General features: G+C 59.7%; 2 protein-coding genes across 2 annotated transcripts; one reads left to right on the plus strand and one right to left on the minus strand.

The window, feature by feature from the left end:
• The first annotated feature begins 270 nt into the window (after positions 1-270).
• SLC7A4 (solute carrier family 7 member 4) lies at positions 271-3,067 on the plus strand. Its single transcript, XM_065889884.1, has 4 exons — positions 271-1,374; positions 1,787-2,427; positions 2,683-2,791; positions 2,895-3,067. The coding sequence occupies exons 1-4, from the start codon at positions 393-395 to the stop codon at positions 3,065-3,067; spliced, it is 1,905 nt and encodes a 634-aa protein (XP_065745956.1). The 5' UTR covers positions 271-392.
• A 2,424-nt stretch (positions 3,068-5,491) lies between these two features.
• On the minus strand, positions 5,492-14,139 carry P2RX6 (purinergic receptor P2X 6). The gene is made up of 12 exons (XM_065889489.1): positions 14,006-14,139; positions 13,186-13,336; positions 11,282-11,353; positions 8,341-8,416; positions 8,057-8,150; positions 7,868-7,948; positions 7,649-7,790; positions 7,451-7,560; positions 6,044-6,137; positions 5,910-5,975; positions 5,664-5,741; positions 5,492-5,575 (listed from the first exon to the last, which is right to left on the minus strand). Exons 1-12 carry the CDS (start codon positions 14,137-14,139, stop codon positions 5,492-5,494), a joined length of 1,182 nt encoding a protein of 393 aa, XP_065745561.1.
• Between the last annotated feature and the right edge of the window lie 280 nt (positions 14,140-14,419).

A 14,419-nucleotide genomic window follows, 5' to 3' on the forward strand; every position in this document is an offset into this window, starting at 1 on the left:
CTACGCCCGGGGCTGCAGCTCCGCTCCCGTTCCGCATCCTGGAGGCCTGGCCCAGCTCCCGGAAAGCCTCGGGTTTCCACCTCGCTCTGGGATCCCAGATCACAGGGGCTTGGTTCCCAGCCATGCTCCCTGGGGCTGCCCCCTTCTCACCCTCAGGGTCCACCCCCACCCCCACCAACAGGCCCAGATTCGGCTCCACCATGGAGCCCCTGAGGCAGAGAGGGCCTCCCACCCACCCCTGTCCCAGCCCTGCCCTCTGGCAAGCCAGTGTTAAGCGGCTCACTACCCCTGGGTGGGATCAGAGGGAGGACGGAAGGCTGGGCAGCCGGTGACTCCCCTCTGGCCCTGGTAGGTGCCAGCAACTGGCTTGGTGCTCCTCTCAGCTGCCTGCAATGGCTTCAGGACTGCCCAGCACTGCTGGCCTGGCGCGCTTCTGCCAGAAGCTGAAACGGCTGAAGCCGCTGGAGGAGGCCACCATGGAGACATCGCTGCAGCGCTGCCTGTCCGCGCTAGACCTGACCCTGCTGGGAGTGGGGTCCATGGTGGGCTCGGGCCTCTATGTGCTCACTGGTACCGTGGCCAAGGAGATAACCGGCCCGGCCGTGATCGTGTCCTTCACTGTGGCCGCGGTGGCCTCCCTGCTGGCGGCCCTGTGTTACGCTGAGTTTGGGGCACGCGTGCCCCGCACAGGCTCTGCTTACCTGTTCACCTATGTGTCCATGGGCGAGCTGTGGGCCTTCCTCATCGGCTGGAACCTGGTGCTCGAGTACGTCATAGCTGGTGCTGCTGTGGCCCGCGCCTGGAGCGGCTACCTGGACGCCATGTTTGACCACCACATCCGCAACTTCACCGAGGCCCATGTGGGCATCTGGCAGGTGCCCCTCCTGGCCAGATATCCTGACTTCCTGGCTGCCGGCATCCTACTTTTGGCCTCCACCTTCGTCTCCTGCGGAGCCCGTGTCTCCTCCTGGCTCAACCACACCTTATCTGCCATCAGCATGGTCGTCATCCTCTTCATCATCATCCTGGGGTTTGTCCTCGCCCGCTCACACAACTGGAGCAAGGAGGAGGGCGGCTTTGCACCCTTCGGCTTCTCCGGTATCATGGCCGGCACTGCGACCTGCTTCTATGCCTTCGTGGGCTTTGACGTCATTGCCGCCTCTAGTGAGGAGGCCCGGAACCCGAAGCGAGCCGTGCCCCTGGCCATTGCCATCTCGCTAGGCCTCGCAGCCAGCGCCTACATCCTGGTCTCCACGGTGCTCACCCTCATGGTGCCCTGGCACAGCCTGGACCCTAATTCAGCGCTCGCTGATGCCTTCTACCAGCGGGGCTACAGCTGGGCTGGCTACCTCGTGGCAACTGGCTCCATCTGCGGTAAGTGGGATCCTGCCCTGGCCTCCCGGGGAACACATCTCCAGCTGGGCCTCAGTTTTACCAGTTGTATAATGGACCCGGGAATGGGCTACTTATTAGACTCCACCCAGGCTTGTTGGCAGAGACCTACTCAACCTACTCCCCGTTGTACATGGTATGTCGGTCTGGGCGTGTGCTTCTGTGTCCTTTCCTGGACAGAGGTACTCAGCCTTCACCAGATTCCCCAGTGGCCTGTGACCTAAACTGAGGTGTCCCACTCCTGGGTTGGGGTAGTGACAATCCTGCACCCTGTAGGCACTCAGGCTCACTCTGAGAACCCAGACAGACTCGTGCGCATGCTCCCGAGGTGCCCCAGCTGTGGCCCGTGGGGTGTCTATGTGCCATGCTGACCAGCCCCCGCCCTCTGCTGCAGCCATGACCACTGTCCTGCTCAACGGTCTCTTCTGCCTTCCCCGCATCATCTACGCCATGGCCGCCGACGGGCTATTCTTCCAGGCATTTGCCTACGTGCACCCCCGGACACAGGTGCCTCTGGTAGGCATCCTGGTGTTCGGGGTTCTCACGGTTTTGGTGGCGCTGCTGCTGGACCTCGAGGCATTGGTCCAGTTCCTGTCCATTGGCACACTGCTGGCCTACACCTTCGTGGCCATCAGCATTATCGTGCTGCGATTCCAGAAGGCCCCTCTGTCCAGTTCCCCAAGCCCAGCCAGCCCCCGCCCTGCGGCCAAGGAGTACAATTCCTTCTCAGACCACATAGAGCTGGTGGGCACCGAGCAGGTCCCAGCCCCCGAGCCTGGGCAGCTGCGGCCAGCCCTGAGGCCCTACTTGGGCTTCCTGGATAGGTGCAGCCCTGGAGTGGCCGTGGCTTCAGCGATCTGCGTCCTGGTGGCCTCAGCCATCACCCTGGGCTGTGTGCTGATCTTCGGGGACTCAGCCCTGCACCTCCCTCGCTGGGGCTACATCCTGCTGCTTCTGCTCTGCAGCATCATGTTTCTGCTCAGTCTCCTCGTCCTGGGGGCCCACCAGCAGCAACGCCAGCAGGACACCTTCCAGGTACCTCTTTCCACTCCCAACACCCACTTGCTGTCAGCCCACCAGCTCCCTTCTCCCCCGCATCCTCTGCTGCAGCGGGATGACCACGGCTCACAGGCTGGGGAGGCAGCATGCACATCCACCTGTGTCTGTGAGTGGGCCCTGGTCTCCAGAATCTCCAGAGGCAGAGAAAGGCTCTGAGGCCTCTAGAGCAGTTGGGCCCTGGGCCAGCAGCCTCCCCTGCAGCCCAGCCCAGCCCTACCCTTGCCCCTTCAGATCCCCATGGTGCCCCTGATTCCAGCCCTGAGCATTCTTCTCAACATCTGTCTTATGCTGAAGCTGAGCTACCTGACCTGGGTGCGCTTCTCCATCTGGCTGCTGGTCGGTGAGTGGGGGGCCAGGCTGGTGTCCTGGGCCGGCTGCAGGAGGAGGGTGAGGAGGGCGAGCAGGGCTGAGACCTGCCATTCATGCTCGCGCCACCCCTGCAGGACTCTTGGTATATTTCGGCTATGGCATCTGGCACAGCAAGGAGAACCAGCGGGAGCTGCCGGGGCTGACCATCACACACTATGTGGTTTTCTCTAGCGGCAGCCTGGAGGAGACAGTGCAGGTTGTGCAGCCCCCCAGCCAGGTGCCAGCCCAGGACCCCAGCAGTCCATGAGAGCTGCCTGCCCTCCATCCAAGGCAGCTCCGGTTTGCGGGCCTGCCCACGCTAGGGGGGTCCTTTGGACTGTAGTTCAGGGGCCGAGCTTTGAGTCTTTGGAGCCGGTGTGGCCAGCGCTGGTGTGGTGGACTCTTTGTGCAGTGCCTTCCAGTTTATGTCCAACTCCAGCAACCTGGGCAGCTGGGGTAGGGCGGGTGGGGAAGAAGCCCCAGCCTCAGGAATCCATGATAATAACTGCTTAGCCAGCCATGTGGCCTGTGTTGTGTCCATTGTTCTTTGCGGCACTGAGTCCTCACCTGCCCCCAGGAACCACACGCGATTGTCCCCAGTGCAAAGCAAAGGTGCAGAAGTTCTGCAAGGGGGAGATGCCAGCCCTGGGACAGCCCTTAGTCGAGGACACTCAGGCCAGTGCCCTCTGCCCTGCTCAGAAGGCACTATACATACACCCATATGCACTAGGTACAAGAGGGGCAGTGTCAGGCTCCCCTCCTCTGGGGGATGGGTCCAGACAGAAGTGCCCGGGCCCCAAGGAGGCCACCTAGAAAGGGCAGCAGAGTTCGGGGTCCCCTTGGTTTCTCCAGAGCATGGCATGTGCCTGAGGCCTGCCTAGGGAGGCAGAGGCACACGCACACAGGCACACACACAGCTTCAAGCATATATCCACGTGCCCGCGCGACTACCCTGGGGTGCGCACTGTGTACAGACTGAGGCAGCAGCTGTTTCCAATCTCAGACCCTGGTGCTGCTCTCCAGCTGCCCCAGGGGATGCGTGCGCAAGAGCCTGAACCTGCCCCAAGTGCCTTCCAGCCCCCCTGGTCCTTGGGGTGGGGTCCCCAGGCCCACCCTGCACTGCCCACTCGTCTCCCAGGTGATGCTGTGCCCACCACAGGCACCACTAGCTCCCGTCTCTGCCTGTAAGGAGCACGCAGGAAGCTGCTGTCAACAGGCTTTACTCCTGGACCCTGAAGCCATACATCAGCTTTCTTTGGGCCCCGTACATGGGACCCCACCCTGGTAAAGACCTCAGGGCCATGTTCTCTCACCCTGACCTTTGTGGCCTGCCTCCCCAGAGACACTGCTCTGGGGATTGCGAGGCAGCAGGGACCCCAAGGCTTTGCTGTGGCTCCAGATGCCAGATGGTTCCAGATGCTAGCCCAGCCTGAACCCCAACCCTGCCCTCCCCAGCTGGCCCATGTCACTGCCCCGGCAAGCGGCCAGCATGACTAGTCACCGGGCCCCATGAGAAAGCAGCCCCTCGCCTCCCAAGTGTGCACTCCCAAACCCCTGCCGCTCTCCTGGGGCCAAGACAGGGTCAGACCCCTGCAGCCAGTTCCTCCCTCCCAGCTGTAGGCTCCCTGGCGCATGGGGAGTTCTCCAGTGGGCAGGACTCACACCCTGTGAGGACGTCACAGCCAGATCCAGGCCAGCCTGCCGGGGCCTCTGGAATTTGTTTGGGGCATTCCTTCTGGCCACTGGGCTCCACCCGAAGCGAAGGACAGGGCCTCCTTCGAGCAGTTGCCTCGGGCTGGTTCTTAGGTGTGTGACCTTGGGTAGCAGTGAATTCCAGATATACATTCTCCCCACCCCCACAGTTCCAGAAGGTTGAGCTGGGTGTCACCAAGGAGCACACAGATGGTCCCAAAGGACCCAATGACCACTAACTCAGCTTCTCCATTCTCTTCTCCCAATCCCAGCCCTCCACAGTCTGAGGGCTGCCACCAGGAAGGGCTGGTGCATGCGCCATTGCCAGGTCCTAGTGGGTTGGGTCATCTGCCTGCCCCAGTCTGAATTCCATGGATGACCCCCCCAAACTGGGTGGGGACGAGCCCCAGGTACCCAGCACCAGAGCAGCGGAGACAGCCAGCCCTCTTGTCAGACCTCTTTCTACCCTGCCCTAGACTACAGCAGCACAGACCCTGGAACGGCGCTGAGAGGGTGGGGGCTCTACCTACAATGGGGGTGCTGCCAGGGGAGAGGGCTAGAGCCTGCACAGCCAGTGGAGGGTCTGTGCTGACCACTGGTGAGTGAGCCGTTGCTGGAAGCCCTGGTGACAGAGCTAGGAGAGAGTTCTCCAGACACAGCTGGAGCCCTTGTGACCAGCGCCCTGGGACATGTTCCGCTGCAGGTGTCTGTGCAATAGTAGCTTCTGCTGCTCCCTGGGCAGTACCCTGCCGAGGCCAGAGTCAGGGTAGGGACAGTGTGCCTGGGAGTTGAAGGATGGAATTCTCCCACTCCCTGCCCTGGTCCTGCTGGGGCTCCATCCATGAGGCTCCCAAGGCGAGGCCCCTCCCTTCCCAGCCCCGACCCCTGACAGCAGGGAACAGGCCTCAGGAATGGGCCAGCAAGCAGGCGCCAGGGCCAAGGCTTTGGTGTCCAGCTCCTGGTAGCAGCCCTGGCTGTTGGGACAGGCGCTGGGGCCCCTCTAAGGAGCCTGGGCAGCCAGATGCAGGGGTGCAGATGCCAGTTTTGTCTGCTCAGGGCTGGCGGTCACCTTTGGAGCTTTTGCCTGCAGATAAGGACAGCAGGTCGGGGCTCAGGCCGACATTCCCCAGAAGTGTAGCAGAGCCCAAGCGCCAGGCAGGCCAGCAGCTTACCTCCTCATACTTGGTCCTCCAGTAGAAATGAGCTTCTCCATCCACGTACAACAGCAGCAGGTCACACAGGAAGGTGATCTGGGAGAGGCAGGACTGACCTGTGTCCCGGCCCCCAACCCGCCCTCCTGCCACCTCCCCAGACCTCCCCCCAACTAGACCTAACGTCAGGGGGCTCGGCTGTGCCATCGGATGGGCCTGGGCCCACATTCACCGAAGCCAGAGGGAGCACACTTTAGCCAGACTCACCACGCCCAGCCAAGCTGCTCCTGTGCCCAGAGTGATGAGTGTGGGGATGAGCCCGAACTTCCCTGCCTGAGAGACCTGGGTAAGCCTCTAAGCTGTGCCTGTCACCCCCCACCCACCCGCCCCTGCCCACCTACCCGCCCAGTGACGAGGATGTCAAAACGGATCCCGTAGAGCTTTAGCAGACTCCGGACCTCCACACCCGAGGCCTCCCACCAGTGAGTGGCCGTCCTGGGGACAGGAGAGAGTCTGGTGGCCTGTTCTGCCCGCTTCCCGGCCAGGCTGGCCCTCCCAGGCCTCCATCTTACTCACCCACTGACTCCACAAACCCCCAGCCCTACCCTGAGTCCTGGGTTTTTTGTTGAGGATACAGGGAAAGAGCAAGCAGGACCCGCCTCTCAGGAGCTCCCTGCCTGCTGAGGGGATGGGGTAGAGGGGTCTCTAAATAGACGCCTGCAGTGGGGGCAGGGGGAGCTGGGGGGCAGGCCCAGGGCTGTGAGGGTCCAGAGGGGGTAGCTCACTCTCCCCTAGGAACCAGGGAAGGCTTTCTGCAGTGGGGACATGCAGGTTGGTTTTCCAGGGATCAGGAAGGAGTTCTAGACAAAGCAGTACCAGCGAGAGCACAGAACTAAGGGGAGCAGAGCACAGGTGGGGGCCAGCTCCACATAGCTGCAAAGGGCAGGGGAGGTCAGTGAAACCAGTCCAGGCAAGGTCCGCTTGTGTGTGTGTGCACGCAAGTGACGAGGTGACATGAGGTGGCAGAAACATAGGATCCCACTGGGCAGCAGCAGGGGAAGGTCTGCTTGGGAGACTCAAAGGCATGAGAATAAATGCAATGCAAGTTCCTTGAGTACACCCTGGACTGGAAAATAAAAAGATTTCGGACTATTATTGGCACAATTGGGGAAATTTAAATATTAGATTCATTCTGCCAGTGTTAAATTTCTTGAATGTGACAACAGGACAGCGGTCACTTGGGAAAGGTCCTTATTCTCAGGACAGCCTGTGGAGGGGTGAGTGTCTGCCGGACATCTCCTTACTTTCAAATGGTTTGGTCTGAAATCTATCTAAATATATCCAGCTCAGTCTAGAGAGGAGAGAGAAAGCAAACGTGTCAAAATGGTAAAAACAAAAAAAACCCTGGTGAGCCCAGATGACAGCTATATGGGTGTTCACGGTACTAATCTTTGAACTTTTCTATAGATTTTTGTAATTTTTTGGATAAAACCTTAAGGGAAAAGTAAAAAAGAAAGCACCCCGTGCAGTGGAGGGAGGTGCTAGAGGCAGGATGGGGGAGGAGGGGCTGGGGGAGGGGTCCCAGCAGCAGCAGGGGTGCGGGGTGGAGGAGATAGGGCTCAGGAGGGAGGCTGGATGGAGCCTGTGTTGGGGGTCGTGGAGCTGAGACCACCTCCTCCTTCCCCTGGGCCGCCCTCCCACATACAGTGGGCATCCAGAGTTCTGGGAGGGGTGGTCTGTCCCGGCCACCACAGGAGGACAGGCAGAGAAGAACCTGGCTCGGAGCAGGTGGGCAGTGGGGGCCGCACCTGAAGTTGTAGCTCCGCTCCTGCAGCTGGAAGGAGTAGTGGGGCCAGCAGTCAGAGGCCCTGGTGTCCAGGTCGCAGTTCCAGTGGACGTGGATGCCCATGGCACCGCCCTGCACACGGCACAGCACTGCTCCACCGGCTTGGGGCCCGGGGCCCTCTCCCAGCCCTCCCGGAACCCTGCCCCCTCCACAGACGCACCAGCAGCGCCAGGTCCTCAAAGACCCCTCCAGCTGCGGCCATGAGGTCCCTGATGCGGAACACAGGGCAGGAGGGGCTGGAGCGCGGGTCGTAGCGGCAGCGCTTGAAATATGTTGGGTCCTGGGTGTCCAAGGCGTTGGACCTGAAAGGGGTGGGCGAGGGTCAGGCCAGGCAGGGAACACAGAGGGTCTTCGACCAGCCAGGACCCTCCCACCTTACTTGGAGAAGTTAAACTTGCTGAAGGTGACGGTGTTTTTGATGAACAGCGTGAAGTTCTCGGCCTGGACCAGCAGGGGCTTCCTGTGGGGCAGGGGACAGGGCGGGGGGGGGGGGGGGGGGGGGTGGGCGGCGGTGAGTGGCAGCCTCTGTGGTCCTGGGGCAGGGATGGAGGATGCGGGGGAGACTTACACAGGCACAGCACCACTCTCCACTGGGCACCAGCCCCGGATCTCACAGGTCCTGTGGGTCCCATTGAACACTACGCACTGGCCCGTTTTTATGCCTTGAAAATGCAAGACAAACTCCAGGCCCTCAAATCTCCATGGGGCCTGGGGAGGGGTGGGGAGGGGGCCGTTGACAGAGAGACGCAGAGGCACCATGTGCACTGGTGAGCCACCCAGGGTCCCACCAGGCCCCCGGAGCCCCCACTCCAGTGGAAGCACTGCAAGGTGGGGGTTGGGGGGGCCGGTTACCGTGGCTGTGGGTCCCTGTCTCCCCTTCAGGACAGTCCTGGTCGGCCCAGCAGGTAGCCAGCGGGATGGAGGGGTGCTAGGGGTGAGAGAACAGACTTGTCAAGGGCTGAGGGATGCCTCCTCCGTGACCTGCCCTGCAGTCCACAGGGACACGCCCCTCCCTGCCTTAGCCTCTCAGGGATCCCTGAGTTTGGGGGCCCAAGAGAAAGCTGGAGGGTGCAAATGAAAGGGGGGTGCGAACAGCCCTGGCTGGGTAGGGGTGCAATTGCTGTATTCCAAGGCTGAGCAAGACTCCTGCCCTGCTACTTCTGTGCAGGCAGAAGTGGTTCATCCAGGGGGACTGCCCTGGTGGTGCAGTGGATAAGACTCTGCGCTCCCAATGCAGGGGGCCCAGGTTTGATCCCTGGTCAGGGAACTAGATCCCATATGCCGCAACTAAGAGTTGGAATGCCGCAACTAAGGAGCTGGCGAGCCACAACTAAGGAGACCGCCTGCAGCAACTAAGACCCCACACAACCAAATAAATAAATATTTTTTAAAAAAGAAGTGGTTCATCCAGGCCTAGCTCCTCTGGTCCAATTCAGAGGACAGAACAGGGAAGATGGCAGGATGGTGGGGAAGGTGAGTTCATGCCAGGGCGGAGGTGCTGGGGGCTGACCAAGGGGGCAGCCCTGGTGGGAGGGGCCTGGGAAGTACACAGGCTCCTCCCTTCCCTGCTGGTTCTTCTGTAAAACAGGGACATAGGTGCCTGCACACAGCGACAGAATTCTGGGGATCAGCCAAGAGGGGAAGGTGGTGAGCTTTCCGGGGGTCCCAGGCCTCGAAAGAAAGGCACAGCCCACGGACGCAGTTCTGTAGTTCTGTCCCGGCTGAGGCTTGACGCTGCTGCCCAGGGCACCCAGTTCAGGGGCAGCAGGGGGGACACAGCATCTGGTGGTAAAAAGGGCTCAGGGGCTCTGAGCCAAATGTGATTAGAGGGCAGAGGACAGTGTGGAGCCACCTGCTCTGCCTTGCTGTCCCTACCTGTGTCCTGAATCTGCCCCTCTTCTCCACCCTGGCTGGGCCACCATCTCCTTTGTCCAGACCCCATGGTGACCAACATGGGTCCCCATCTCGGCCTCATTCTCCTCCATCCAGCAGCCTGAATCATCCTTCCCAAGGCACAGAAGATGAAGCGCCCCTCCCCTGAGCCCCTCTGCGCTCCCCATGCTCCTGTGATCAAGCTCAGCTCCACAGCAGGGCTCTTGGGGCCCTGATATCTTGGGCTCCACCCTTCCCACTCCAGTCCAAACAGGCTCCAACCCCACTGAGCAGCAGGTGACCCCAGAGATGCCTCACCCCATACAGCAGGGGCCTTTGCCCACGCAGCCCCCTCTGCCTAGATAGCCTCAAGATCCTGACTGAGTCTCTGAGTCCAGTGGGAAACCCTTCCTGAGGCCCTGAGCTGGCAGAGGAGGCGCCTCCCTGGGGCTCCCAGCTGCAGCCTCTGCCCCTGTCGCAGGACCTGGCATCGTGGCTGGGCTGTCTGTGCAGAAGCTCCTTGGCGTATGCGGGCTGGACTTCTGCAGCCCCGGGGGAGGCTCAGCAGGTTTCTGAAGCTGTAACACTACAGGGAGCGCGGTGTGCTGGGAGGGACCAGACGACCAGGACCCTCAGAGGAGCTGCTCTCAGGAAGCCGGGTGGTCAGATCTGGTGGTCAGTTTCATGGGACAAGCCAGAAGCTGGGACACAGGGCAAAGAGGAATCCCATGGATTCCAGAAAATGCAGAACCATGGCCCCAGAAAAATTTCAGGACAGTCCACACACTGAACAATAAATAGGCGTCATCTGAGCATTTGGAAAGGGAAGGACATCATGCGTTTGCCCAGTGCACACACATCACCTCCTCTGAGGATGGGGCCGACCAGGGGCATGTGACATCCCCAGCAACTGTGGTGGGACCAACGACCAGGACTTAGGGGCAGGGACCACACAGTTACTCTCCAGCCCAGCAAGCAATTAACTTTTAGCCTCGATTAAAGAAAGATGTCACCATGGAGGTAGGCTTCCAAGGCTATGTCCTGGTTCCTGACTGTTCAAACAAAATCCACAGCTAGGAAACTGTACACTTAAAAATGGTTAAGATTGTAAATTTTATGTTACATGTATGTTATCACAATTTTAAAAATTGGAAAAAAATCCACAGCTGGAGAGAAGAGTCAGTGGGCTCTGTGACAGAGGCTGGATCCCTGGGACATCCCTAGGCAAGGGGAAAAGGTGAGATTTCAGGGGGAGGATCTGCATTTCTGGATAAGAAATGGATCTGAAGATGGCAGGAGACGGGCTTGACCACAGTTGTAGTGAAAAGTACCCAGAGACCATAAGGGACCCTGAGTGCAGCATGAGCAGGAGTGTGCTGTTTGCGCACAAAAATGGAAGCTGCCCCAGCACACATTAATAGAGGCTGTGCGTAGAAAAGGGCTTGCCTGGTTTTTTTTGTTTCCACTGGGTCTTCGTTGCTGCGTGCGGGCTTTCTCTAGTTGTGTCGCGCGAGGGCTACTCTTCATTGTGGGGCGCGGGCTTCTCATTGTGGTGGCTTCTCTTGTAGCAGAGCATGGGTTCTAAGCACATGGGCTCCAGCAGTTGTGGTGCGTGGGCTCAGTAGTTGTGGTGCAGGGACTTAGTTGCTCTGCAGCTTGTGAGACCAGGGATCGAACCCGTGTCCCCTGCATTGGCAGGCGGATACTTAACCACTGCACCACGAGGGAAGTCCCCCAGCTTGCCTCTTGCTATTATAAGAGCCCACCTGAGCACTGTGCCCCATTCTGGGTGTTACCCTGACAACCTCCAGAATGCCCAGAGGTGGGACCAGGATGTGGAGGGGCCTGGACACCTCATGGGGGACAGCAGCAGGAGATTCTGGAACTAGGAACCCGCTGGGAAGCCCTCAGGCAGCCTTACCTCTGGGCATCTGCCCTGAACTTGTTCTGGCGTCACAAGGAAATTGGTCACCAAGAAGAACACGTTCTCTCCCTAGAAGACAAGTGTCAGGGTTGGTCTCTGCTCCCCGCTCCCATCGGGAGATGCCAGAAGCCGGCAGCTTGGCTTGTGCGGGAAGGGGCCCTGGCCCCATAGGGTCATCAGCCCTGAGCCCCAGGAAAACGCTCTCCAGTGAGGCAAGGGAGGCAGAGACAGGAGGTTGGCTGGGCTGCTGGCCATTTCTGAGCCCATGTGTGCCTCCCACATTCATTTAGTTGCTCAACCAGAATTTTCCAAGAGCCTCCTGCTTCCAGGCACTGAAGATCCAGGCTAGTGGGGAGGTGTGCCCCTCACTGCAGGCATGGCCAGGGGCCAGGGGAGCCGGAGGTGTGCCCCTCACTGCAGGCATGGCCAGGGGCCAGGGGAGCCGGAGGTGTGCCCCTCACTGCAGGCATGGCCAGGGGCCAGGGGAGCCGGAGGTGTGCCCCTCACTGCAGGCATGGCCAGGGGCCAGGGGAGCCGGAGGTAAGCTCTGTTTGGACAAAAGATGACTGGAGCCTCTGTGCTGCACACGAGAGCTCAGTGGGTGTGGGGGATGCACACCCAGGAAGGGGAGGCGAGGGCTGGGCAGAGGCAGAGGCAGCGGTATGGTGGTAGTCAGGATCTAGAGGGGCTTCGTGGCCACCATCATGAAAGGAAGCCTCCTAAGGGTCAAAGGTAAGGGCTGGCAGGCTCAGCCTGGATGCCGCATGGGGACCCACCAGAGACCTCAGCCATTCAGGGATGGTGTGAGCAGTTGTGAAAGCTGTTAGGAAATGGTATGAACAGGAGGGAGGGACGGTAAGGCATCCAGCAGGTCCAGCCTCGGCACTGGTGGATGTCATTGGATGACAAAAGGCCACACTGGGAGAGGGAGATGATTTCTCTTTGGATGTGGCGGGTGTGCACCCAGGAGGCAGCTGTGCTCAGGGCAGGTGGTCACCGGGGTTAGAATTTGGGCACCGGCAGGACAGAGGAGGAAACTAAGGTTGTGGACAATCGGGTGGAAGGAGAAGTTGCCGGAAATGCAGCATGGGAGGGGCAGAGGAGGAGCACTCGACAGCAGTGTTCCAGGTCAGAGAGGAGGCGTCCAGGAAGCTCCAGGTCTCGGCACCCTGCACGCCTCTCACCCCACCCTCAAGCTCAAGCCTTGAGCTCCTAGACACTCCTCTCCTTTCCAGATGCAGACTTTTAATTTATTTCTTTTCCATTATGGTTTACTACAGCATACTGAATATAGCTCCCTGTGCTATACAGTAGGACCTTGTTGTTTATCCATCCTGTATATAGAAGTTTGCATCTGCTAATTCCAAACTCCCAATCCATCCCTCCCCCACTACCCTCCCCCTTGGCAACCACAAGTCTGTTCTCTATGTCTGTGAATCTGTTTCTGTTTCACAGATAAGTTCATCTGTGTCATATTTTAGATTCCATATATAAGTGGTATCATATGGCATTTGTCTGTCTCTGCCTGACTTACTTCACTTAGTATGATCCTCTTTAGGTCCATCCATGTACCTGCAAATGGCATTATTTCATTCTTTTTTATGGCTGAGAAATATCCCACTGTATACATGTACCACATCTTCTTTATCTACTCCAGATGCAGACTTTGTAAATGCATCCCTCTGGTCTGGCTTCCCAACACATCACCTCCTCTGCACGGAAACCTCTTACACATCCCTGAAAGCCCTGTCCAGACACCACTCCTCTGTAAGGCCCTTCTCGAGCGTGGCCCTGTGACAGCACCAGCACCCCCTCTGGCATCACATCCCTCTCTCACACACACTCGGTGCAGGGGTGGTATCAGAGGTGCCAGTACCTGGCAGCAGCACCAAGTCACCCACCTGTGGTGGCTTCACGAAGTCAGCCACATCCCACAGCCGGTTCCCCAGCTCCTTGATCTGGGTTACGGAAACCCCTTTGAGTTTGGTGATGACAGAAATCTGGGGGTCCAGGTCCTGCTCCTGGTAGCCTTTTTTGGCGAGGAGGGCCCACCTGAGGAGGAGGCAACAGGTGGTATGGTATGTCCCTGGCACACGGCAGATCTGGGACCACCTGCTCAGTCTCTCCCCCGATACCCTCCAGGCTCCCACGCCAGCATTCAGGGGCCCCACCTCCTCCCCACCTCATTTCCCACACCAAACACCCTGCATAGGCCAGAGGCTCTGGCCATGCATAGGAGAGCCAGTACCCTCACCAGGCACCCATGGGCTTGGAGATGCCCACCACCACCTCCTTCACCAACCAATCCCCTCCTCCTGCCCGGCCTAGATCCAGCTTCCTCTTTAAAGACTACCCTGACCCAGCTTAAACTGGTGGTCTCTACTGGAGGCCTTAGTGCTTCAGCTCTCACAAGTGTCAGGGACTACCTCCTGCCGGCCGGGGGCCTCCTGTGCAGGGATGGGGGCCCATCCTGCTCTGTGCCCAAGCCCAATATGGGTCTGGGAACAAGGCACAGGAAAGAATGCAGGTGGGCACCCAAGCACACAACCTGCTCTTACACCCCACTGGCCTCTAGACAGATGGAGAGCCTTCCTTCTGCCCACCTCCTGACCTGCTCCACAACCACCAGCCCAGCCCCTGAAGAGTCAGACCTTCACCCCTCAGCCCAGCAGGACCAGTCGTGATCCCTCCGGCTAGCATGCCCAGGAGCCGTTCTCTTACCCCACCACGTAGACCATGACCCCCAGCTGCAGCAACCTCTGCAAGGCGCCCACCCGCCAGTTCCGGGTCCTCACATACTTTTCCGTTTTGTAATCCAGAAGCCCCCAGCCTACCACGGCCCCTGGGGAGCCCATGCTCCCAGATCCTGCCGGCGGCTGGGGCGCGTGAGTCAGCACAGCAGCTGCAGCCACAGCTGAACGGGAGGTAAAGCAAGAAGCAGGCGCCAAGCCGGGCCAGGCCAGCAGCTATTAAAGGGACACTCAGGACAGGATTCAGCCTCCACCTCCCAGGCCCAACCCCCAGTTGCCCTGGGCCTCCCATCCGCTTCAGACTCCCTCTGCTGGGCCCCAGACACACAGAGAGGAGCAGTCTCTGTCCACTGCCCTCTGGCCTCACCTCCTTGGGGTGATGACA

The sequence above is a fragment of the Phocoena phocoena genome, chromosome 13 (genome assembly GCF_963924675.1).
Source record: "Phocoena phocoena chromosome 13, mPhoPho1.1, whole genome shotgun sequence".
NCBI lineage: Eukaryota > Metazoa > Chordata > Mammalia > Artiodactyla > Phocoenidae > Phocoena > Phocoena phocoena.

Coding starts and splice junctions, on each gene's coding strand:
- SLC7A4 (XM_065889884.1), top strand. CDS start 393: ATGGCTTCAGGACTGCCCAGCACTGCTGGCCTGGCGCGCTTCTGCCAG. Junction 2,428..2,682: donor GCCAGCAGGACACCTTCCAG/GTACCTCTTTCC, acceptor TTGCCCCTTCAG/ATCCCCATGGTGCCCCTGAT. Junction 2,792..2,894: donor CTCCATCTGGCTGCTGGTCG/GTGAGTGGGGGG, acceptor CCACCCCTGCAG/GACTCTTGGTATATTTCGGC.
- P2RX6 (XM_065889489.1), bottom strand. CDS start 14,139: ATGGGCTCCCCAGGGGCCGTGGTAGGCTGGGGGCTTCTGGATTACAAA. Junction 13,337..14,005: donor GTCATGGTCTACGTGGTGGG/GTAAGAGAACGG, acceptor CCTCCTCCTCAG/GTGGGCCCTCCTCGCCAAAA. Junction 5,576..5,663: donor GGAGGACCAAGTATGAGGAG/GTAAGCTGCTGG, acceptor CCTTATCTGCAG/GCAAAAGCTCCAAAGGTGAC.